General features: G+C 45.6%; 1 protein-coding gene across 8 annotated transcripts in view; it reads right to left on the bottom strand.

Annotated features, from left to right (window-relative positions):
* LOC111967518 (transcription factor COE3) overlaps window positions 1–25762 on the bottom strand; it is a 99897-nt gene that overhangs the window by 68943 nt on the left and 5192 nt on the right. For all 8 annotated transcript variants that reach the window (XM_023992591.2, XM_023992593.2, XM_023992596.2 and 5 more), the window contains exons 2-6: window positions 19548–19704; window positions 16800–16863; window positions 15529–15584; window positions 13226–13299; window positions 9018–9086 (exon numbers count right to left, since the gene is read on the bottom strand). In XM_023992591.2, coding sequence (XP_023848359.1) covers window positions 9018–9086; window positions 13226–13299; window positions 15529–15584; window positions 16800–16863; window positions 19548–19704 — 420 coding nt within the window. The remainder of the gene's footprint in view (window positions 1–9017; window positions 9087–13225; window positions 13300–15528; window positions 15585–16799; window positions 16864–19547; window positions 19705–25762) is intronic.

Raw genomic sequence — 25762 nt, 5'->3', positions numbered from 1 at the left:
TATCTTCCATGGCACATATATCAATGGGCAGGACAGAGCCAAACCACATATTGGGTTGAGGTAAAGGACTGGGAAGGGAGGAGCAGGTGGGTGGTTTGGGTGCGAAGGCATCCCAGCTAAGCCTGGGCTGTTGAGTCGATGGTGGGGCTGGGAGTGGAGGGCTCGGCGAGGGGTCCCCGGCGGTGTTTACAGATTACATCCCACCCCGTGTTGGCTCTTTGAAAGCCACAGGAGGCAGTGGTATGTCAACAGCAGGATCAACAAACAGGGATCGATAGCTTTTCTCTCACCGACGAGTAGTAAGGGGATAACGGCAGCATTAGTGACAAGCAGGCACTGGAGGGGGGGGCAGGAGGGCTTAGCGGCTGGCAGGTCTTGGTAGGGGGGCCCTGTCAGGACTAGGGATTTTCCCAGTTCCCATGCCCCCACATGGAGCACTACTCTGGGTGGAAAGGTGGATTGGAGTCGGTGCCTGGGAGGCGTGGCTGGATCTGTTTGTGAAGAGAGTCAGTGTGTCGATGGGTGGGTTCCAATTAGGGCTCAATCCCATTTCAGTTAACTATACCTATCCAGAACATTCAGATCCACAACAGAGAGTAAACAAGGACAGAGGTAAGGGGAATGAGTTACTATCCTAAAACAAATGGTGAATGATATCTTTTCCCCTCTGGTGAATAGGTTTATGGGCAACCTTGGGCCAGTGCACACTTCGCAGCGCATCACATCAGCCATGCTCAGCCCCGGGGGCCCGCTGGAGGCCCTGGCTCCACCCCGGCCTGATGGAACCACCCAGACGGATATTACCACAGGCTGTGAACGCTAAGACAGGTAGCGAAACACCCCTTCTGTTCCCAACCGCCTGCCAACAGGGTGACTTGCCAGCTTCCGAGCCCCCATGCAACAGAGGGAGAGTGAAGTGTGTTATACTCACAGAGCCTTCAGGTTTTAAGGGACTGGAAAGCACTCCTCTGAATGGAAAATGGAGGATGATTGTTTAATGGCAACATCTGTAGTTGAATAACTGCTCGAGGAGCTTCAACCTCCTTGAGGAAAATGCAAAGATTCAATAAGTTGGAGAGTCATGCAGGTTGGATACGAGTAGTAGTTCTCCTCGGGGAATCAAAGCCAAGAGAGAGGTAGGAATAATGACCTGTTTTTGTGGGAGCATTGTTCACCAGAGGCAGCTAGTCGTATCATATCATCCCGGGGTCGAGTGCGACCGTGGCTGTGATTGTGTGGTTTTCTATTTGGGGGAGCTGTAGTGTGTGTGTGTGTGTGTGTGTGTGTGTGTGTGTGTGTGTGTGTGTGTGTGTGTGTGTGTGTGTGTGTGTGTGTTGGAATAGATACCCTGCTGAAAGGCGAGAGGGGTGAACCACAAACACTGGCGCTGATATTTCCCTCTTACCCTGTGGAGCAGTCGTCAAGGTCATCTGGGCTAACCCTGACACAAGCACATAAATATATGAGCACACACACACTAACACATTTATACACACACAAAGTAGAAGACGAGGAGCAACTAGAAGGTGTAAGGTAATGTGGCTAGCTACTGTATAATTTGAATTAAGGAGAAGAGACAACAAACAACTTCACGTTGGGAGTTTTTGCATCTCTTAGCAGACCCCGAGGGGTGGCAGTCATTGGATAAGATTACAGGACTGTAAACACACTGCAGGTACCTCACACACATACACGCCTCACTGTGGCAACCGACCCCATTTCCCCTGTCCCCAGTGCTAGTCTTGCCACCATCGGTCAGCAGACCAAACAAATTTCTTGCCAAAATAGAACATAAATCTATAGCCCGAGAGGATGACGTCTACCTCTCTCTCTCCTTCTCTTAAAGACCGTTTGGTTTCCTGAAAGTCGTGAAGGAGCAGCGGTAGGCCGTCCCCCCTTGTGTGAGGGACGGGATATACTGAATAATTCAACCAGAAGACCAGGCCACCAACAGTCCCCCATCCATATTTTACACCTACACCACAGTCTCTGACCCCCCCACCCCCTGAACACGCTCACTCCCCCCAACCACCACCCCTGATATAGCCTAACTGCACCTGTCTAAGGCCGAAACACAAAAGATACCACAAAGCAACGCTACCCACAACGCAAAACCAGACAAGGTGACCTCCATAATGCCTATGTGATAAAAAGCCGTTAAAACAACGTTGACACGGGGGCAACTGCCTTCAATAACATACATAAAGCCCAATGCAAAATCATGTAATAGCAGTTGGCCCCTTGTACCCATAACCTGTCTCCTCAAAACATAATCCCGGAAAAACAACCCCTAAAATCTGACAACGATCCCATCCTCTCTCTCGGCCCTGACTCATCCCACCATCCCACTCCCCAACCTGGCAATCCCTTCCTCTCTCTCGGTGCTGACTCATCCCACCATCCCACTCCCCAACTGCAACCCCTTCCTCTCTCTCGGCCTCTGAACTCCCATCCCACCATCCCACTCCCCAACCTGGCAACCCCTTCCTCTCTCTCGGCCCTGACTCATCCCACCATCCCACTCCCCAACCTGGCAACCCCTTGCTCTCTCTCGGCCCTGACTCATCCCAACATCCCACTTCCAGAACCTCATCTTTTTTTCTTCTTTCAATTTCTACCCGGGCTGCCGAGTAATGTCCTGCTTTTATTGTAAATCTATACTCTTAATCTGGCCGGCTCTGATGTGCTCGCTGGCCGATCAATAGGCTGCGATTGCTGGAAAGAGTCCGGGGAGGCTGATAACCCCATCACCCCCCGTAGAGTTAACCCTCACTGGAGGTTGTCAGTCAGTCCAGCGCCTGGAAACGTGCAAGCATGCATACACACATAAATATTGGTGTTTGCTAATACCCGTCCACACAGATTGAGTGTACAAAACATTAGGAACATCTGCTCTTGCCATGACAGACTGACCAGGTGAGTCCAGCTAAAAGCTATGCTCCCTTATTAATGTCACTTGTTAAATCCACTTCAATCAGTGTAGATGAAGGGGAGGAGACAAGTTAAAGAAGGATTTTTAAGCCTTGAGACAATTGAGCCATTGATTGTGTATGTGTGCCAGTCAGAGGGTGAATTGGCAAGACAAAAGATTTAAGTGCCTTTTAACTGGGTATGGTAGTAGGTGCCAGGCGCACCAGTTTGAGTGTGTCAAGAACTGCAACGATGCTGGGTTTTCACATCTGTATCAAGAATGGTTCACCACCCTAAGGACATCCAGCCAACTTGATACAACTGTGGGAATCATTGGAGTCAACATGGACCACAAGCATTTCGCTACACTAACATGAACATCTGCTAACCATGTGTATGTGACAAATAAATTTGATTTGACCAGCATCCCTTTCGACATCTTGTAGTCCACGCCTCGACGAATTGAGGCTGTTCTGAGGGCAAAAGGGGGTGCAACTCAATATTAGGAAGGTGTTCCTAATGTTTTGTACACTCAGTGTATATCCACACGTTAACAGATGTCTGCACCTGATAGATGACATGACTTTTGCTTTAAATCTCCAGTGTAATACTGATCATATGAAAAACGAGGAGGCTTCAATATATACAGTATATGAGATCTATTTCCAGGAGAGCTTTCATAACTCCCCATCGACCGGTCCAACCAATGATGGACAGCTTCCCAAGCCACTCATAAACAGTAACCGACACCAACAGAGACAGCCCTAAACAAATGTCCATTGACAGACTGTAGGGGATGGCAAGTGGTTAGTACTATAGAACAGATCATGGAAAGCTATGAGGGGTGGGGGGTGGGGAGAGAAGGGTATGACTCCCATGTCCAGCAGATCCATTAAGGTAAGAGGGTGAAGGGAGATAGGGGAGATAGGAGGAGACAAGGAGGGGTTAGGGCCCGTGTGGTCTATACTGAGTAATTAGCCACTGGTCCCCCAGTAAGCTCTGACAGTCTCTGGGAATTTATGGTCCCACTCATGGAACTGGCCCGGCCATCTAATTGCAATATTAGCTTGTAATAACACCTGTTTTAATGGCCACAAGCCAATATTTCACCACGCCCCATTGGGGCTTTCTGCTTGCCTCGGCACGATTTCCCCCATTAAATGGCAGCACTGGAAACAAACTGCTTCCTGGTTTTAGATGGAGGTCCCACCAGAGATGGAGGTCCCACCCATCAGAGTGCAACCTCCATTTTGTCTGCCAACCAAATGTATCCCCTACCCATCCCTTATGCTGGTTATAGGCGCAAGTGTGTATGTCCAATGTGATAGGTCATAGAGAAGGCATGTAAGACGTGCATAAGACATGAGTAATGTATAATGATCACGAGAGAAAGAGGACAATGTCACCACACCAAACGAAATAAAGTTCCTGCAATTTCAGCATTTTATATTCAAATGCTTGCTATATAGGGAGTGTGTGTGTGCACTTGCATACATTTAATCACGTGTGTGTGTGCGCGCGCGTGTGTGTGTGTTAGTGTTTATCAGCGATAATCCGAGGAGAGGTGGTAAAAGATGCAGAGCAGAATCAGAGTTTGATTTACAGGGTCTACGGATCATTTGAAACAGAGGCGCTTGTGTGTGTGTGTGTGTGTATGTGTATGTGTGTGTGTATGTGTGTGGGGCAGGGGCCATGAATTGCCGGCATTAACCACTTTACAGTGGCGACTGATAGGGGTGATTTGCATCGCGGGTCACCAATAGCAACCCTCCACCCACCCTGCCACCCTGGCTAACTGATTTATCTGTTGTTTTAAGGAGCTTGAGACGGCGTCCCCATAAATCCTGTACTTCTTAATAGGGCACTAAAATGCAGTGATACAGGCCGTCCGCCACTAAATCAAGAGCCGGGCTTGTCGCTGGTAAACACTTCGGAATTGTTTGGGAGGCGTATAACGAGCGTAGCGATGTTGGGGTGACCACTGACACACACACACACTCTAGTTGATGGGACAGGACATTCCTGCAGATCTCTACCCTAGGATTGGCCTGTTGGGATTTCAGAGTGAATGGATATGTATTTGTGTGATGCATGTGTTTGTGTGTGGTGTGTAGTCCTGCATGTGTGTGTGTGGTATGTAGTCGTGCGTGTTAGTTTGTGTATGGTGAAAGTAGCGTCGTTGTGAAGATATATGCTAGAGATATGACTAGAGGAAATAATATGCGATCTGACCCTGATTCCTGAAAACACAGCGTGACACGATCTCTGTGGCTTTGGACTGNTGACCACTGACACACACACTCTAGTTGAGGATGATGTGGCACAGGGACATTCCTGCAGATTTCTACCCGAGGATATGCCTATTGGGACTGGATATGTATTTGTGTGATGCAAGCAAGTGTGTGTGGTGTGTAGTCCTGCATGTATGCGGCAGTGGAGGCTCCTCAGAAGAGGAAGGGGAGGACCATCCTCCTATCCTTTTTGATAAAACTATACTAAATATATTCACGTCACCAAATAATTGATTAAAACACACTGTTTTGCAATTAAGGTCTATAATAGCCTCAACAGCACTCTGTAGGCAGCTAGTTTCCATCCTCCTCTGGGTACATTGACTTCAATACAAAACCTAGGAGGCTCATAGTTCTCAACCCCTTCCATAGACTTACACAGTAATTATGACAACTTCCAGAGGACGTCCTCCAACCTATCAGAGCTCTTGCAGCATGAACTGACACTTTGTCCACCCAATCAAAGGATCAGTAAATATATCTAGTACTGAAAGCATAAGCTACAGCTAGCTAGCACTGCATAAAATGTGGTGGGTAGAGAGAAAGAGAATAGTTGAGCAGTTTTAAACATATTAAYTTCTTCAAAATGAAGGAGAAGCGAGAGAGATATTTATTTTTTTATCTCACATTCACTTAGCTAGCAAATGCAGCTAGCTAGTTTAGGCTACTCAAACTATCGACTCAAACAGGGGGATTCTATGTTAGCTAGTTGGCTATGACTATCCAACACCACAACACTGGAACTCTTCCAAGWCAAGGTAAGCTTTCAGTTTGACTAATTTWTTGCCACCGGGGCCCACCGGTGTAACTGCTGAACTGCTTACTGACTATACACTGTAACGTTACTGCATGATTGTAGTGGGTTTACTAACGTGTTAGTTCTATTAGCTACTGTATGTTGACAATGACATTATTTTAGCTAATATGGTGACAGCGATTTAGGCTGTGTGTAGCGGTTATGATATGGTTTGGCTTGGAATTTTTTTTTTTTCCTGGTCACAGCTGATGTGTTGTGCACTGAAGTCCACAAGCGAAGGGAAAAGGTGAGAGGAGGAGAGCGCAGAAGGAATACAACGTGGCTGAAGGAATACAACGTGGCTGCTATGAAAGTGAACTGTGTTGATGTGTGATCAGTGGTGTATTCATTCCGCCGATTCTGTTGAAAAACAATTCTTAAACGGAAGCAAACAGAACAAACATACCTGAATTTGTCCAATAGAAGCTCTCGTTTGCAACTGTTGGACTAATGATTACACCCTAGATCAGCTGGATGAAGGCAATGACCTGTGTGCACCTATGTTGTAAACTTTCATTCACAGGCTAGGTTGTTGCAACCTCATGATGGGTATCGGGAATATTTGARTATCATGTAGTAGCCTAAACCTATCGATGTTACATTGAACTGGGTGAATGGAATATGAATGACAGTCATCCAATATGCTGTAATAGAAATAAGGCCATGCTCATTAAAAAAATAATAGTCCTCCCTTATTTTAAACGACACCAATCATCACTGGGGTGTGTGTGTGTTTACTGGTTGAAAGTATCATCATTGTAATCGTATATTCTCAGAGTTGGGTAGATTACTTTCTAAATGTAATCCGTTACAGTTACTAGTTACTTGTTAAAAATTGTAATCGGTAACGTAACCTTTTGATTACCCAAACTCAGTAACATAATCTGATTACTTTCAGCTACTTTTAGATTACTTTCCCTTTAAGAGGTATTAGAAGGACACACAAATTAATATCACCAATTGAACGACATCTATTGCAGGATAAATCAATGTTAGAGTTTACATAGTTGGCCTTAAATGGAGGTTGTATTTTACTTTATGGGTTGGTTATGTAGGCTTCTTCTAACCCATTGCTTTCTACTACGGATAATAATATATTAGCTAGGTCATATCTTTACATTAAAAATCAAAGTCTGACAGATTTGATCTTGATCTTCAAGAATAGGACTTGGAAATATGGAAATATAGATTAGCCAAATTGTTTTACATAAGCATAATATTTCTGAGTCGGGGTCTCAGCTTACTGTTGAGAGTTAGAATAGTAGGATACACAGGGTGCAATTTAGAAATGTGGTTGTGCATCAGCAGTTTCTCTGTTGTTATGTCAGTTACTGATAGTCACTCAATTAGCCATGTCAGCTAACAATTTTTAGATTTGTAAAATAGTCTAGCCTGCTATCTAAACTTGTATTAATCATGGCCGAATACTGACAGTCCACACAGGGCATGTGCCCAGGGGCCCTGACCTCGAGGGGGCCCCCATTGATGTTGTTAGTCACTGTCACTCAGATATCATTAACATGGCATGAGTCATAGCAAAATGTGTAGAATTGCAGGTAATTAGCTTTCTCTCTGCTGTCAAGAGGGGGACGACTAAAGTGTTTTGCCCACGAGGTGGGGGGGGCCCCTCATCCAAATCTCACTTAGGGCCCTCAAAAGGCTAGGGCCGGCCCTGAATCAGTTACCCAACCAAGGCAGGGCCCCCCAGTTACCCACATGGGCCCCCTACCTCCTCTCCTCCCCCCATCTGATGATTAGCAGAGCGGCAGCATGTCATTTACACTCATTGACAGCGGGCTCCTGTGGTTGGCGGTTGCAGTCAAAAAAGTCTATACAGCACTATACAGCTGTTGCAAGAGCTCATTTTTCACTGGCTGTCCACTGGTCGCAAAAACAATGATTGATAGGCAGCTTAAGCTTCTTCAATTTAACCATTATTTGGATAAAATACACAAATACAATTGTAAACAGCCATCCACAACCACCATAATCCGAAGCCTAAGGCGCAAATAGCTAAATGAGAGAGCAGTAGTGTGATTCACATCAATGCGAGATGTAAATAAGTGATATCCGTATCGCCCGTAGGCTACACCACTGCTTTCGTCCTCCAAACGTTTATTCAAGTTGGATAATCTTTGGATGCCAACAGCAGTCACACCATTGGAAGACATAGCTTGGACTGTAGCCTACAAAAGCCTATTCCTGCTATGTTCACGCGATCCATCAAACACATTTGGTGTCAATCATAGTGGTCACTAACTTGTGGTCAGACTCGCTCAGGAAGAACTTTTTCAATGCTGATTCAAATGTCATTGAGAAAACAAAGACGTCAAAGATTTTTACTCAAACATCCTTTCTGAATGTAAAAGTAATCCTATAAGTAATCATTTTGTTTTTGAAAAGCATCTGTAATGTGATTACAATATTTTTGCTGGTAACGTAAGGGATTACAGCTACCGTTTTTTGGGGGGTAATCCGTTACTCCCCAACCCTGGCTAGAGGTCTGACTAAAGAGAATAGCATGAGATTTACTGAGATCTTAACCTGATCTAGGAAAACAAGATGTGACATGATGTCTGTAGCTTTGGACTGTTACTCCTACCACAGGCAGCAATAGGTAAAAAGACATGTCTGTATGTGTGTGTGTGTGTTTATATGTATATGTGTGTGTGTGTGTGTGTGTGTGTGTGTGTGTGTGTGTGTGTGTGTGTGTGTGTGTGTGTGTGTGTGTGTGTTGTGACTCTGTATATGTGGATCACTGGTTTCCAAGCTTCCAGCTCTCCTGTCCCGGCATTCTCCAAGCTCAGTCTAACGAGCCAACATGGATTTGGTAATGACCCTTGTGCCCTCAGAGGCCACTACTGTCCTTTTGGAGGAGGTCAGTATACCCCAGCCAGCCTGACAGGCCCAATGATACACACAACCACGAAGGCTTGGTCTTGCTTACCTGCTTGGTCCCACTGCTTGCCTGATTTGTGGCTGTGAAAGAAAGAAGTGGAACAAAATGAGTGTGTCCTTACCTGTCAATGATGACTGGGTCGGAGGGCGTCTCGTTGCGGTTTCCACAGCTCTTCTTGTCACAACAACGACTAGGGGAAAAAAAACACAAAAGACACAATTCGCTATCACACTTAGGTTTACTAAAAACATTTACTATCATTTGTTGCTAGAGTTGTTGGACGGTCTCTGGTAACAGTGGGCATACAGCGGACTATGGAGTCAGAGAGGAACCATGTGCAATCTGTTGTCCCCCTTCTCCCCCATCCCCCCACCTCGACCCACGCTCCAGCTGGGCAGGGCTCCAGCCAAGGTCACTCAGCGACTCGCTGACAGTTTGGACAGCGCCCAGAGATGGCCTGGCCGGCCCGGTGCTGAGCCACCTCCATCCTGCCCCCGTGCCATCACCCCTGCCACACCGCCATGGCCACCCTGGCCTTGCCCAGGTCTGTGCCACTGCCCCTCTGCCCCTGCCCAACTGCTCATGTGGTGGCATGCCGTTTCAGAAAAGGGGGTGTGAATTCAGCCAAATGGGCTCTTCTGGTTGGTCGCCATGAGGATCAGTTTCCCAATCATTCTGATTCAGTCTAGTGTAACAATAGCACAGTGCAAAGAGAGTTTTTCAGTTTTCCCATTTGTTGGTAGTGGTAGTGGCATACTTTCTAGTAGTTTAACAGTTCATTCAGTGTCAATTACATTGCATTCAGAAAATGAATTTGGATTCAATATACGCCTTTTGTACATTTACATTCAAAATTCTTTGTTTCATGCAGTGACTCAAATGTATTTTATTTAACTAGGCAAGTCAGTTAAGAACAAATTCGTATTTACAATGACAGCCTATCCCGGCCAAACCCTCCCCTAAACCGGACGACGCTGGGTCAATTGTGTGCCGCCCTATGGGACGCCCGTTGTGATTCAGCCAGGGATCGAACCTGGGTCTGTAGTGACGCCTCTAACACTGCGATGTGAAATTGAAATGGGAGTCCTGATTATGCGGGTTGTTAACAGTAACTAAGGTCCCATTTTAAATATAAATGTGTTATTCTAAAGATAATTGAAACCAACCCTGTTATTCTTCAAAATTATTCATATTGCATGACCTGCCGAGGACCAATTATGCTCACACACACTCACCCATGCTGTCATGAATCACATTGCCATTTGACAAACAAGCTTAAAACTGAGCCACCGAATGCCAAATTAACCCATTTTATGAATCATTTATCACACCGTTTGATCTCTAAGTAGAAGAAAAACATAAACTAAGTACTGTTTTTTTGCCTGTTTTTTGTGTGTGTGTGTGACTGTTTCCATAGAACGCACCACAATAATTTATTCCCCCAGCTACTTGGAACCATTAGCAAAGTTCCAGGAGACCAATTAGCATTGGAAACCCAATGGTGCTGCTGTGGTGACAACCTCCTCAAACTGAGAAAGTGTTATAAACAAACTGGACCCCAGGAGCACTGCCAGGCCCCTCGGGGGACCCGGGGCCCTTCGCACACGAAAACAAACCTTGGCTGAGCGTCCACAATATCGCCTTAATGACGTTTCCCCCCGGGCCCAAACTGGCTAACACCCTGGCTAGCTAATGACTGAGAACACAGGCCAGTAAGTCAGACGAGTCCCACAAAACAACTAGACTGGATATCCAGTCAGCGTTACTATGGTTTTTTCAGCTACAGCCGAGAAATAGTACTGAGCATGAGCAGTGCTGGTCCAGTGAGCGCCACAGCAACGAAACCATTGAGGCCAACTTGATGATTTGTCAATCTAGCAAAAAGGACCCACACCGAATCTACAATAAGAAGTGAGCCTGGAATGCCAGTTTTATCCCAAGATGGGCAGCCTGCCTTGGCTGGTCACTAGCATCATTATCATTGTCCCTCCAGTCAGCCAGGCATACTTCAAATGATCCCCACAAGTGGAATCTACTTAAGCACTAAAAAAAGGAGTGTTCGAAGCTGAACTATCAGAGTTTAGCTTTAAAAAACAAGAGAAGCCTTCAAAGGCTCCCTGAGGAACCTGAAGACGGGCATCAGAGGGATGGAGAACAGAGCCAGTCTGTTGGATCACAGGCCTGTGATAAGATGCGCACACAGTGAATGGCTGTCAATGGAGGGCTTGTTTTCAAAGGGCAAGTGCTGTAATTACCCAGCCCAAACATGAGGGCCGCAGCCAGACCTAATGATATGCGGCAGGACKGCAGGCAGACAGCCGGCTTGGCTGGGAGAGGACGCCCGTGGCAAGCCTTTCCCACACAGCGTGCCCTCTTCCAGCCTGGCACCGGGGCTGGTGCACAGAGCCCAGTCCTCCGATGCCTGGCCCACGCCAACTGACTACCACAAAGCCCCATTTGGTGGTTTTGGAAGAGCCAGTCTCAAATGAAAGAATGCTGTGTTGATATTGGGAGCCAATTCAAGTCACACGACATGGAATACTGTGACACTTCAAATGTACTTGCTAATCAACTACTGACATAGTTAAGTTGATATTTGTGTGTGTGTCAAGTAGTGATATTTAAAAATACTTACAAGTTTTTTTAAAACACTGTAAATGAAGGGCCTCCATTTTGATCCTACAATCTATAATGTCGTCATCTCTATCCGATTAAAGACGAATAAACTCATTGCAAATCTTTTAAATTGTCAAACCTTCCAATAGGTTCAGTGCTTTTAACTCTATGATGAGAGAACTATTCTTTATCTTCAGAGAGTTCTGGACAAAGGGACAAGTCTCTAAGCCACCACCAGGGACCACATGGCCATGCCGGAGAGGGTCCCTACCAGCTGCTACAGTATACTTCCACTGCTGGTTGGAGTGTGTTACTTTACACGGCAGCGAGCCAGGCTGCAACACCACACGGGACTAGATAAAGACACCTCAGCCATCACGTCCCCCGTCACCTGGGAGACCGAGGGGGAGATCGAGATAGATGAAGAAAGAGAGCGCATCTCTCTCATCCCCTTCTCATTAGCCAATGGAAACACGGCATTCATCAGGGGAAGGATGGTTAATAATCACACTCAATCACGTAATGACCGACGCCAAGTGGAACCGTCATTAGGAAAATGAAGCGACGTATCAGAGGGGATCTCCGAGGAGGAGACAATGGGTCCGTCACTCAAAGAAGTCCCCACATGTTCAGTATCGACCATTTTTCAACTAAATGTTGAAAAGTTGAATGTTCCTCCATGCACTGTTTGAAATTGGCTTTGAAACGTGAAACAAGATGCATGAGATAACCAGGAGACAACCCTCAGATAAGGTTTCCCCAGCTAGGTCATAAAATGAGTGCGATAATGACTTAGACCATGATTCAATCAAAATAACAGACGGAGGGTTTCCATGGTGAGGCAAATCAGCATTCTTCAAGCACTGTGTTTAAACACTTAGCTGAATTATTGATTCAGCTAATCAACAATTGCCTTCTCACAGGTAAATGCTCTCTATTGTCTTGCCCCAGAAACGTCCAGATCAAGGTTTTGCTTGAATAGCAGTTGATGTATATGCAATTGGGTTCCAACAGGGATGACTGAGTCAGTGGAAAAGGCAAAGGGCTGTGTCGACCCCAACCCCCTCCCTCCCTCCCTCCCTTTCTCTTTTTACTCCTCCAACCAGCTGAGGCCTCTCGTGGGCCAAGGCGTGAAACTCCTCAACCCCCAGTGTCCAAGGCAGCACACAAACACACTTCCTGTATTGCATAATTAACACTCACTCCTACCAGGCCCTAACCAACGCCCTACAGACTTGCGCCCAGCCAACCTCCATCAAAACACACACAAACACATAAAGCCCCCATCAACATGGGCCTTCATCCGGCAGACACACAGTGGGTAGATAATGACTCAGCATGGTATTCAATTCAACTATATTCATTTAATGAGAGCAACCCTGTAGGGCTGTATAGAGAGGACTATATAGCACGAAGAGGGATGGCCCACAGAGGAATAAGGATGCCTCTTCTTGCATTAAATTAACTGGTTTTGACCAATGGGACTTTAACCGTGAGCCTTGTGTTGATCCCTTAAAGGAAAAGTTCACCCCAACATAAATTTTTTGCCATCAACTGTCCTGGAGTCAATGGTATGTGTACATGTTGTGTAGATTCTTGTACATGCATCAGGAGAACTGCAGACCCCAATCCCAGATTAATTTAGATGGTGCCAATCATGCCCATTCATTTGATTTTGGGGTGAAATATCCCTTTAAATAGAGTGGCACTCACCTGCACATGATCTCGTGGGTGAGAAGGACACGGCACATCTCTGGGTTTTTGTCCTGGCCCTCGTAGAGGATCGCCTGAGGAGAAGAAAAGAGCAGCCGGTATTTATGTTTGTTTAGTCTTCTTTTGGGTCCCTGTACTTGAACTTGTGCTTTCCCTGTACGATATCCGATCATAGCCCTGTAAAGGTTGTGACTACATATAACTGGGAGGCTTTGTGCACGTGTTCGTTATCAGTGTCTGCTAAATATCTACAATGGAAGTAGATGACACTTTATTGGCGTAAGCGCCGCTTGGTCTAACTTTCATATCATATTAACAGGGAGAGAAAGGAGGTTAGACTGAAGAGATGGTGGAGGGGGACGATGAGGGAGTAGCGTGGTGTAGAGCGGCCCGGCCGGCCCTCCACCCCTCCCAGACAGATGGCGGTGCGAGCCCCAGTAAGAGAGAGAGACCACCCCCTGGGCATCCTTCACTGGAGCTGCCATGTCGGCCATGGATGACGGATGACCACTGAGAGGAGCTGTTCCCTCCTTCATTCTCTCTATACCTCCTGTGTCAGAGGGATGGAGGGAGGAAGAGAGGGAGGGAGTGCTCCATCCCACTCCCAATGACGTACCCCTACCTCGTCCACCTAGGTGGTCAGTTGCCCCACACACACATACGCACGCACACACACACCCCCAAGGGGACAATACTTTTAGGATAACGACCACTTCTGCATTATTGATTCCTCCCAGCCTCTATATTAAAATCTGCCAATTTCACCAGAAGGGGTGGGGATTGCAACAGGACAGGAAAGGGAGTGGGAGTGTGTGTGGGGAGGAGAGGAGGTGTGGGAGGGGGGGGGGGGATCGGGTCGATATTTATACATCATCATTTCTGATTCAAGTAGCCGCTCCCCCCTGGAGCTAGTCTGGGAGTTTTCAATGGGGGTATATCATGACGTACGTGAGTAATCCACCATGTCGAAAAAGGCAAAAAGGAGAGTCAAGATTCGGCTTTTTTGAGGATGATAAGACAGAACTGAAGGGGGATATCAAACAGATATATTTTCCTACACATCCACTCTTAAAGGAAGATTATTTGTATTCCTATTGTGTGCAACATACCGCCTTCCAGGTAAATGCATTATATACAGTAATAGTTTGAATTTGCCAATAGGAGTGTCTGAGAATGGGCTCCTAACAGCCAATCAAATAGACCTAGGCCCCCTCTGGCTGCTAGATGGCTGCCTTTCTGCGCGGGGACACACTACAGTATGCAAAGTCTGCATGTCTGTCTGTCCAAGTCTAGGCAGGAGGGAGGGATTTGAGTGGCGCACCCAGGTAGAAAGCTCCTTGTGTTGTTGTCAGAAATTATTGTCTCCGGCGCGCCGTCGCTGCAGCACATTAAGGGCTATTGATTGGTTTCCGTGGCTGGCGCTTTGTCGAGGACCTGGTTGCCGCATCGATCTGTGACAGCCTGACATGGCGACGCAGGGAGGGCCTGGTGGGCTGGGGATAGGGAGGCCTGGTGGCTGGGGTAGGGAGGGCCTGGTGGGCTGGGGATAGGGAGGGCCTGGTGGGCTGGGGATAGGGAGGGCCTGGTGGGCTGGGGACAGGGAGGGCTGGTGGGCTGGGGACAGGGAGGGCCTGGTGGGCTGGGGATAGGGAGGGCCTGGTGGGGCTGGGGATAGGGAGGGCCTGGTGGGCTGGGGACAGGGAGGGCCTGGTGGGCTGGGGACTGGGAGGGCCTGGTTGGGCTGGGGACAGGGGGCCTGGTGGAGCTGGGGACTGGGAGGGCCTGGTGGGCTGGGGGGGAGGCCTGGTGGGCTTGGGGGGAGGGAGGGCCTGGTGGCTTGGGGGATGGGGGCTGGGGATAAGGAGGGCCTGGTGGGCTGGGAATAAGGAGGGCCTGGTGGGCTGGGAATAAGGAGGGCCTGGTGGGCTGGGGATAATGAGGGCCTGGTGGGCTGGGGATAGGATGGGAGGGTGGGCGTGTGGGAAGGAGTGTACAGTACAGCACAGTGTATGGTGGAGCCAGGTTGCCCCCATGTCTTCTAGCCTGACTGGTCAAGACTAGTTATTTGCCACTGGGGTACTGTAAATTGATAGCACTTTAGCTCAGCGGGTAAAATGACTGAAGGGTGTCTGTGTTCATGGGTTCAAATCCCAGGTGGGATAGGTTGACTCATGTTACATTATGTACAAAATGGGTGGTGGGTTGCAGTATGATACGCCGTGAAACACTGCTACTGGAAACAACGTTCACACTTCACTGGTCACCTGTTAAACGGCTGGGATCAGAGTAGGGAGAAAGCTCACCTGTTTGGTCATGGAGTCTATTAGCCGTACAAACAGATCTTGTTCTGTCCTGATGCCTGCAACACAACACAAATATGTATCAGATATCCTGCAATTACACTGCAATAACACATGACACCAATTTGGATTATTGAAATGTTACAATCCATTGACAGAACAACAAGTTTCATGTCATCTTCCTCTGTAAATAATTTGCATAGAAGTAGGCGTGTGGTTTAGCCAAATGAAATGTCTCGAGCAACAACAACAGTCTAAACATCAGCCTAAAATGCAAATTCACTTCTTTCACAGAAAGAGAAACATAAACGACGAATTTCTAATAACATCTTCTCACTGAATTCTGTTTATTTGTGTCCCCATAGTGTCTTTATGTTTTCTGTAGTGCTTGTCATGTAGACCAAGCTTTTCTAACCCCCCTCAGCAAAAACAAACAAGCCTGTGCTCTCTAGCTTTTACTATTTATGATTTCCCGGCTGCAACTGCCGAGTTCCCCTCGCTCCCGCTGCCTTTTTGGAATTCTCATTCACAGACAAATTAAATAGCAATCATTATTGCTTATCTTTTATTAGCTTTGCAACGGAGCGTAAATACGGCATAAACACAACAGGGGGTAGGTAGTCAAAAAGGACCATGGGAAACGAGACGATTTTCTATTTCTTGCCTGTAATTGCATCAGGCTTTGGTGTTCTCTCACCATTTCTTTGTCCTTTTTCAAAAAATGTCATTTTTAGATTACTTGTGAATTGTACTGTACCCCACCCACAGTCTTCTGTTTCTTCTCGGGATGTGGTCTCAAAACAAAATCCATGGCAACAGGAATCTAAGCTGTGTGCTTTAAAATGACCACAGATCAGTGATCAGTGCTCAAATTTCAAGTTCTTTTCCCCAATGACCAAAACAGACTTTAGGATTTGATGTTCGTCAAATATAATTCCAGATGTGATGAGGATTACCGTTTATATTTATGCTGTCTTTTTTTTATTTAATGTCCTAGCCTAGCAGTTAGAGCGTTGGGCCAGTAATCAAAAGGTAGCTGTTTCGAATCCCTGAGCCGACTAGGTGGTGCTGATGTACCCTGCTGATGTACCCTTGATCAAGGCACTTAACCCTAATTGCTCCTGTAAGTCGCTTTGGATAAGATTGTCTCCTAAATGACTAAAATGTCAATGCACAATGTTTTTCCTGAAAGTGCTCAAGCTAATCTTTCCACAGAGAGTAGCAGGAAGAGAAAGAACGCTGCAATATGTTTGGAGGGATTATCGTGGTCTTACCGTTACTGTAAAGAAGCTGTAGCCTGTAATGGATGCCGTTGTTGGTCTTCTCTCCATTGTACTCCTGAAAGAGTCAAATTCAAACACAGAAAATTATCAAGATGGCTCTCAGCTTTTGAGGTGACACCCAAAATCAAAGGCAACATCAGCCCATTTAGTCCCCTGCTGTGATGTTGTCATAAAGGGTCTTGTACGTAATCCAATATCTCACAACAAAATGAACTACCTGGGGAAAAAAAGAACTAGACCATCCTAGTCTCTACTCTATCGCTGACATTCTCCGAAGAGACCACCATCCCGGTCCTAATCCAAGCAGATGTTGGGCCACAAATCGAAATCTTAAACCCAACTCTGGTGCCACAGGGAATACCCAGACTAATACGGCATCCACTGCATCCAATTAGAGATCATCTGAAGAGGACACATAAATCCCATAAGAGGTCAGGGGACCAACCAGCATTATTACTGGTTATCCGCTGTTATAACACTGTTATTACCTTGTGGTTTCATTTGAGGTCGAATTAACTTGCAATCAGAAAGCTGTTAGTTAAGGTATATCACACTGCCACAATAACAGGTACATCTAATAATGGTATGCAACTGAAAACATATCAATTAAAGTGAACATTTGTCATATCTACTAGATCCGTATAGGAAGACAGTTCTGGGAAAGTTAGTTCTAGGGGTTCATGTTTTTAAAAACAAATCTCTTTTCCCATAAACTCTGAGGATAATCCACAGCATTCTCTGATTGAATTATATTTATGAAGTTGATAAGCCCTTGCTATTTTTGAGTATTTGTCTAGGCCCAAAATCCCACCGCAGGTCCATGATGATATACAACATCGAATCTCCATCTTTCCTTCAACTCCCGTCGCTGACACGCACACAACAAACCAGCTGCCTTACTGTTGCATCGTCTAGCCAGGAATAAATCAAACAGCAAGAACAAAAGGACAAACCCAGGTAAGAACTGAAACAACCCGGTTACCACAGCTATACAGAGAGATGTAGTAAAAGAGAGGAGACATTATCTCTAGTCCAAGTGACAGTGCCCAGTTAGTGTTGGTCACCACGGTCACCGATGACCTCAGCTCCCAGGTGGGCCAAGTCGCTCTCACTGATCTCGTGTCACCTCTTCAACGGGCGGGCACCGGGAGAGAGGCCACATCCGCTCCTCTCTCCCTCTCTCCCTGTCTCTTTCTCCTTCCCTCCCTCACAATCTCTCTCTCTCTCTCCTTCCCCCTCCGCCGTGCGGTGCCAAGCGTGCCGTGGAGTCTTGGCAGGGGCCCAGGGGCAGGCTGGAGGTCAAGGCAGAGGGGAACGGGCAGGGAGGACGGGAGGAGCGGCCGTGCCAGCTGGCCGCTGTCCCTCCTGACCGTGGGCGGAGCTGTTCTCTGTAACCTTTTACTGAGAACAACCCCCTGGCAGCATGGCAGAATGGCCCATGCGGCAGGTAGAGAAGTGGGTTACCATTACCACTGAGAGCACAGGTACTGCTGAACAAATACCAGAGGCAGAGAGAGACAGAGAGAGAGAGCCTCATAGACTGGTCAACTATATAACAGAGCTTGTAGATGGCACATGAATGTACAATAAATGACATTAACAACTACTGCTTAAAATTAATACAAAGGCTTTTCATAAGCATGTCTTATCAAATCATCATATTTGCTCTCCTATCTTGTATTATTTTTTATTTATTTAACTAGGCAAGTCAGTTAAGAACAAATTGTTATTTACAATGACGAACTACCGGGGAACAGTGGGTTAACTGCCTTGTTCAGGGGGAGAACGACAGATTTTTACCTTGTCAGCTTGGGGATTCAATCCAGCAACCTTTCGGTTAATGGCCCAACACTCTAACCACTAGGCTACCTGCCACCCTGAAATAATACAAATGAATACAAATTCGATTTTTTTAAAATAGATACCTTCACATAACCTCTTATCAAAATGACTTAAATAAAAATAGTTTMGTTGAGTTTAATGTCTGATTTAAAGCTGAATCAATCAAAACTGCTTCATTAAAGAGTTCCTGCTTTCTGCTCATCACTGCCCCCCAACAGGTTCTTTGTAAACTGTGAGTGCTTCTATATCTGAATGGTTTCTATCCTCAAACAGCTCTCAGGATTACAATCTTTCAGCAATTGTAAGAAATCTCAAAAGCTTAATGTACTTTCTGAAATCAAATACTTTGAATTAGTATTGAATAACAACAACAGATACTTACAATATGTCAAATCTGTTAATTAAATGAAAATGAAAACATGATCTTTATTTATGAGGTGGACATAATCAATATATAATTTACATAAAGTATATTATCTTCAAATAAATGTGTACAATTTAATTCAAATCAAATCAATATAATTAAATTAGTGTATATAAAATAGAATATAATTCTGTTACAGAATGTAGAGATATAGAATGAATCCAAATCTAATTCACTAAAGAAATGCATTACATTGCATTGCAGTATACTGTATATAATAAATCAACAAACAATATAGGGAAAAAAATATTGCTCTTGACTTGACATCAAGAAAACTGTGAGTGTATCCACAGTTTCTGTGCTAGACATTCCATATTTCAAAGCATCACTGCGCTATAGCACTGAACGAAGCAGAAGGAATGACGTCCCACAAACACTGGCCCCAGCGTCAACGCCACCCTTTTATCCCCAATGCCAGCTATACCTGGGCACACATGCCCTCCTCCCCATTCCCCTTTGTGTGTTGGTCTTACTTTGTCTTTCTCCACAAAGTCTATGTAAGAGGTTCTCTCGATCTCCACGGGCTGGCCCTGTCGGTCGTACAGCGCCAACACAAAGTGGAAGAAGTTGGATTTGCGTAGGTTCGAGGGGGGCTGTTTTTCATAGTGAGCCCGGGCCAGACCTACACCGCTATAGATAGGAGAAAGAGAGCGAGAGAGGGACAGGGGGAGAGCAAATGGGGGAGAGAGAGAAGGATGAAATTTGGTTAGTACCGTGTAGCCAAGGAGCACCGGGGCAATTCAAAACACAGCAGGCGCTATTCAATCACAAGCTGTTTCTGCAGGTAAAACAAAATGTTGTTTACTGTGTGAAACTAAAATAAAGTTTTCCAATAATTTAAGTATGACGCCTCGCAAAGAAGATACCCTGGAGCAGTTGGGATTGAATAGGGCCTGGAGTCCTGATAAGTATTAGTATGCAGTTCTTGGTTTCATTTAAGAAACATACGTTTCAAAACGTGTTCATTGTTCTGACAAAAATGGATGTTAGTCAGGTCAATTACTACTATCAGCACCAACTGCAAAACAACCCAAACGGTAATCTTTCAAAACCTAAGTTAAAAACACAAACACAAATAATGAAAAGAAGGAGAGAAAAGTGGAGACGAGAGAGCGAGAGAGAGAGAGAGAGAGTGATAAATGAAATACACTTGGCCCTCTCTTCACGTTCCCTGTGTGTGCCACGCGTTCCTTTGTGTTATTTGTCTCCTCGACCACCTCAACAATGTGAATTTGGCTGGGTAGCAAGGACTCCAGAAGGCAGCGTCTGCCTCGGTTCGTGCCAAGCGCTGTGGGGTACCATTCGGCTTGGCAACCGCGCCACTCCAGTTTTCCCTGACCTGTCAGTCAAACTCTGCCCTGCATCCCCTGGGCCCGGAGAATAAAAGACCTCCACACACTCGGCGTGCGCCATATGCGCACACACACACACATACACACACACACACTCGGCCCTTTTCACCATTGATTTAGAGACGGAGGATGTCTGCTAACACACCACGCACACACTGCTAACCAGGGTTGGAGTTCATTTAGATTAAAAGTGAAGTTTTGAAGTGAATGCCAATTCAAAAGGTGACATGGTGTGGAATAGATGACAAATTAGAATTGAAAAGGTTTCAAAGCTTTGGAGAGGAATTAATATAGAAGGTTTTTAACCATCTGAACTTAATTCAATTGATTTTGGAGAAAGAGGAAATGATATCTAGAAGAAGCTGAATGGGTGACGTTACACACACTGATTCTTGACCTGTCACTAATAAATGGCAGATTGTGGTGAACATTGATAACCACTTGCAACAACAACAAAAAATGAAGTTGAGACTACATGAGAGAAACATACAAAAGAAACTAAATGGAAATGAACATAAACATATGTAAAAAGAAAATGGTGCAGAATCATGTCTTCAGGTGAAGAAAATAGACGGCGGATTGCAGTGTCCGAATGATTTGGACTGATTGACTTTACATGTACCTTGTGGTCTGGAAGACTGTGCATAACTTCTCTAGGCCGTGGACAGAGAGCAATTGTTTTTGTAAGATATCTCATGCATCTCTGCTTATCTCATAGCTTCAATATAAACCGATTTCTAGATCCAAGAATCGATTCCTCATTCAGGAAAATGTTCAAGGATGCATGAGCGTAATTGCTTTTTAAAAACGCAGACAGATCTAAATATATAAACAAACGCTTGCAGGCAGCTATAGGAGCTCTATTGTTCAATCAATGAAACATCTACATATCATAATGCTTTGGTATCAATCTCTGTTCAACTTGGTTGCTGATATCTCATTTATCTACACTAACAAAACAAACAACCATGATCAATAAGAGATTCCAAGTGTATTTACGTCACGCTGCTCGCTTAGCAATTACCACTTCCGCCTGATTCGGCTCACGTCGAGGCTCGAACGCAGGATCTCTGCTTTGCTAGCATGGGTGACCGCCCGCCCAACGCATCTTACCAGTCAGCGCCACGTGAAAAGCTAGCTACACCTCAGGCTGAGGAGTAAGATTCACACATCTCCATGTGCCACACAATCGCAAAGCAGTTCATGTCGAAATATTTATTCACGTGCTGCATTTTTCTTGGAGGGCGGAGCAAGTGTTTTTGGAAAGTTGCCTGGTTGCTTTCTCTCTGCGCTCATGGGTATAGTCCGCAGGCGCTAGATTAATACAGGTGTGACCTTTCTGCACCCCATTACCAATGCTTACTGCCTCATTTGTAACCCAGTTGTTGAAAGCGAATTCCTGGACTCAGTTCTGAAGACACAAAGACAAAAAGGTTGCACATGGGAGAATGGCGTTTTACATCGGGGGGAGATATGAGAGAAAGAGAGTTAGGGCCTATCTGACGTCATGGTTTCAGTGCTACTAAATATTAAGTGTGGGACTGATAGGGGATTTTTCCTATCTAGCAAACCCTCATTAAAAATCCCATGAAGTTGCTGGATGTTTTGCTGAACACAAACATTAGGTGCCCGTACTACTGCCATGGCCTACATAGAAATCATCTGGGGGAAAAACTCAAAATTATACTTAACTACCTAACAATTAATAAAACAAGACTCGAGTGAGAAACAGCCCTCACTATCATATCACTTCCCACCTCCAATTACATGTATAAACCCCCCTTCAACACCATTACCCCAATTATGAAGCTACGCCAGAACATCGGGGATACGTTGAGACCTCCAGCCACGGCGGCAGTGCCAGAGCCAGTCTCAGCACATCCAGATCTCTCTGCACTCTATCGACACAGAAAGCTTGTTAGCGTTATTATTTCAATTATGCTAATTGCAGCCACATCCACTTATGACTGGGCGCGGCAGCCTGTAGCGCACGGCCTTAGCACTCAGTATAATAAAAACAGTATCGATGGCACACAGGTTTCTACTACACAGGCTGTGTAAATCAGAGGGCAACAGACCGACAACAAATAGCGCTAACAGATCTTCTGACGGAGCTCCACCCTACATGCGCGTTGACACTTCATCCCCACTGTAAACGCTGAAGGAAGAGATCACGTGTGAACCAGCAACTGTCATCCAGTCACCTCTCAACACAATCAGCTGACACCAAAATCCCATGTCCATTCTGTGTCTGATGTCAACGCTCCGATAGGGATGGTATGTTTACTGAACTAGTCGTTTTAATATGGTCTGGTGCAATTGATCTAAAGTCAATTAGAGAATTTAACAAGATTTTGAGTTGTGGTTTTAACGACTAAAAATATATATTATTTTAAAGAGATTCTACATCATTTGAATTCATTTTTAGGTCCAGCTATCCGCCATGCAGCATTAGGATGGTCGTCAAAGTGTACATTCTTCGGCAGTATCGGTTTAATGCAATGCAGCAAATTCTAATTATGATAAATGAAAAAGGTAACCCCGGGCTAAAGTCCTCACTGCTGGAGGGCCTGCACACTTCAGGGAAATAGATATTAAGCACTGAGACTTCTGCTCCGAAATGATCTACTAATGAACATGCAGCAGAAGGGTTCTCCTTCTATAATGGAACACTGTTGATGTACTCTCTGTGTGTGGGTGTGTGTGTGTGTGTGTTGTGTGTGTGTGTGTGTGTGTGTGTGTGTGTGTGTGTGTGTGTGTTGTGTGTGTGTGTGTGTGTGTGTGTGTGTGTGTGTGTGGTGTGTGTGTGGTGTGTGTGTGTGTGTGTGTGTGTGTGTGTGTGTGTGTGTGTGTACGTGTATAAAATATATTGTTCTACATATAGCTGTGAAATAGTACCCATGAGCAGCTGGTAAATCTTCCAGATTGTGGCTTTAAGGGAGCGATCAGTGGTTGCCTCCCCACTGCCCCACTCTCCCCTGGGTAGAGAGCATCCCCTGTGCCACCAGAGTGGGCACAGTGGACACGGCCCGCACCCCTCCAGCATTAATCAGCTGGGTGATGGGGTGTGACCGACCTACCGACCGAGCGCGGAGTCTTTAACAGCGCGGCCGGCTGCTTCCTGCAGGACAGCCTAATGAGCCATATACCATTGCCTTGTTTATACAAATGGGATGCAAGCAGAGTATTAACAATCTCCTTCTCTGGCCTACTGCCACTGTGTTAATCTAATGAATAGTGGAACTGTAAATCACACAACCTCTGTGGTGGTTGTACGGCCACCCCTCTCTGGGTTGCAACTTGGTCTGTCCCTGGAGAGGACAGTAGGTGACAAAGATATAGGACTAACACAGAGAAGACGTTGAGTATAAAACCAAGGACGAAACCAAAGGAGATAGTAAAAGGGGGGGGGGGGGTATCAGAATAAAACAGCATGGAAAACCAATGTAAGGAACATTGACCTATCTAAATTCAGACTTACACTAATTGCACCAGCAAATGTTGGGGGGGGTGGGGGGATCACATGAAATATATGCAAATGTTGGTGTGTGTGTGTGTGTGTGTGTGTGCGCATAAGGAAGAGTGTAATTTATGCAGCCGATACACAATTACTCTGGCATACATTTGCCCAGTCAGGGATGTAGCACCGCTCCCTCCCTAGCTCTTGTTTGGTTAGCTCTCATTAGCCGTGTAATATGAGCTAATGAGTGGAAGCCTGGAACACGGCAGGAGGACAGCCCTCGCCTGTGTGTGTGTTTTGAAACACTATACCCTCGGTAGGCAGGATGGGTAGTCTCGGATGCTTTCAGTCTGGAGTTATGTCTGATGAAACCTATCACCGCACTCCCTTAGACATCTCTCCTCTCCCCTCTCACAATATAGGACCAACCATTTAGTATTACCCACATATTGCAAGGTTGTTACGCTGCTACGACAAGGCTTTGCCTTAAGAAATCCAAAACAAAAAAAACATCATAGTGGAAAACAAATCCCGTATACGGTCTACTCTATCTGCCCCAATGAACTATCCCATCGCTAAAGCAATAAGCTGCCTCGTTGTTAAACATCTGTCAGTCTTTGAGCAATCAGGTTTCAGGAATCTCATTATGCCGTTTCAGAATTCAAAAACTCCAGTGAATGATTTGGCCAGTCAGTGACCAATCAAACATCACAATCGTACAAGCGCAATTGAAAAAAACGTCAGTGCCACTCTGCATTGATAACATCTGAACAGAGTTCAGTCATCAGAAGAGAGATGTTGCGACTACATTGACGTGGGAGAAGCGTCAATTACTTCGCAGGGAAACGGATATTGAAAAGAAAAATCACAGTTTGACATTGTTTTTACACCTCACTTCAGAAGAGCGATACAGAAGCCCCTCTACCCTTCCTACTCTCTTCCTACTCATGCTGTATCAGAAAAGTAGTACTTTCTATTGAAATAGAATGGAATGAGCATCTCTTCAAAGAATACGAAATACTACTTGTAAAGTGGATTCGAAAAGTACTGGCCTACAAAACCACACAAACAAGTCTACAGCTAACACCCACACAGATATGCTTGTGGATCCTCGGCACAACTTGTTTTTTTACACTTACGACACGCTCACACATGGAACACTGCTCACTGTGTACTAATTGGTACACACTCATACTGTGCAAACACTCACGCTCATGTTTTGCACGCTGTCAGAAATACTGCTACCTTTTCCTCTAACTGTAAGAAGAGCATGATCATAGGGTAAAAATCCCTTTCGTCCAATTGTTTGGCAATTGCAGCAAGGCAACTACACCACTTTTGGCCAATGGGGTAATGTTTCTCTGAGCTGGCTGGGTAAATWAAAAAAACGACACACACGATTAGGGTTCACAAATGAAAATCAAACACCAACAGTTTTCTCAACTCGAACTGCTGCCTCTCTCACAAAAGCATTGCACAGTGCACACACGTGGAACAAGTTGTGCAACAGCGATGATGGATACAGACAGCGTGTTTAGTTCAAACGGAAAAGCAAATCAAAACATGTGGGCAAACACTTACTTAACATCAACTAAAGGTAAAATAGTGCTCTATCCATCATTGCACGACAACTTTTACTGTATATCAAGACCTAAGCCATAAGTTACTTCATTTGGCATGTACTGTAGCACGCACCAAATACTCTATAAAAAACGGTGCATTCTCATCGGCAAAAATKCATAATATATCTTCACCTTGTGTTTTTCACTGTTTGGTGTCAGCTATTTCCTCAGGTTGCAACAGTATTTTCTACTCGACTTTCTCCCTGTCCGGTGTTTACTACAGGTTAAGCCGAGGCGCACCTGCCCCTAGACTG

Source organism: Salvelinus sp. IW2-2015, linkage group LG8 (genome assembly GCF_002910315.2).
Source record: "Salvelinus sp. IW2-2015 linkage group LG8, ASM291031v2, whole genome shotgun sequence".
Taxonomy (NCBI): Eukaryota; Metazoa; Chordata; class Actinopteri; order Salmoniformes; family Salmonidae; genus Salvelinus; species Salvelinus sp. IW2-2015.
Note: the sequence above shows the minus strand (reverse complement) of the source record. Positions and strands in the feature narration are given on the sequence as shown.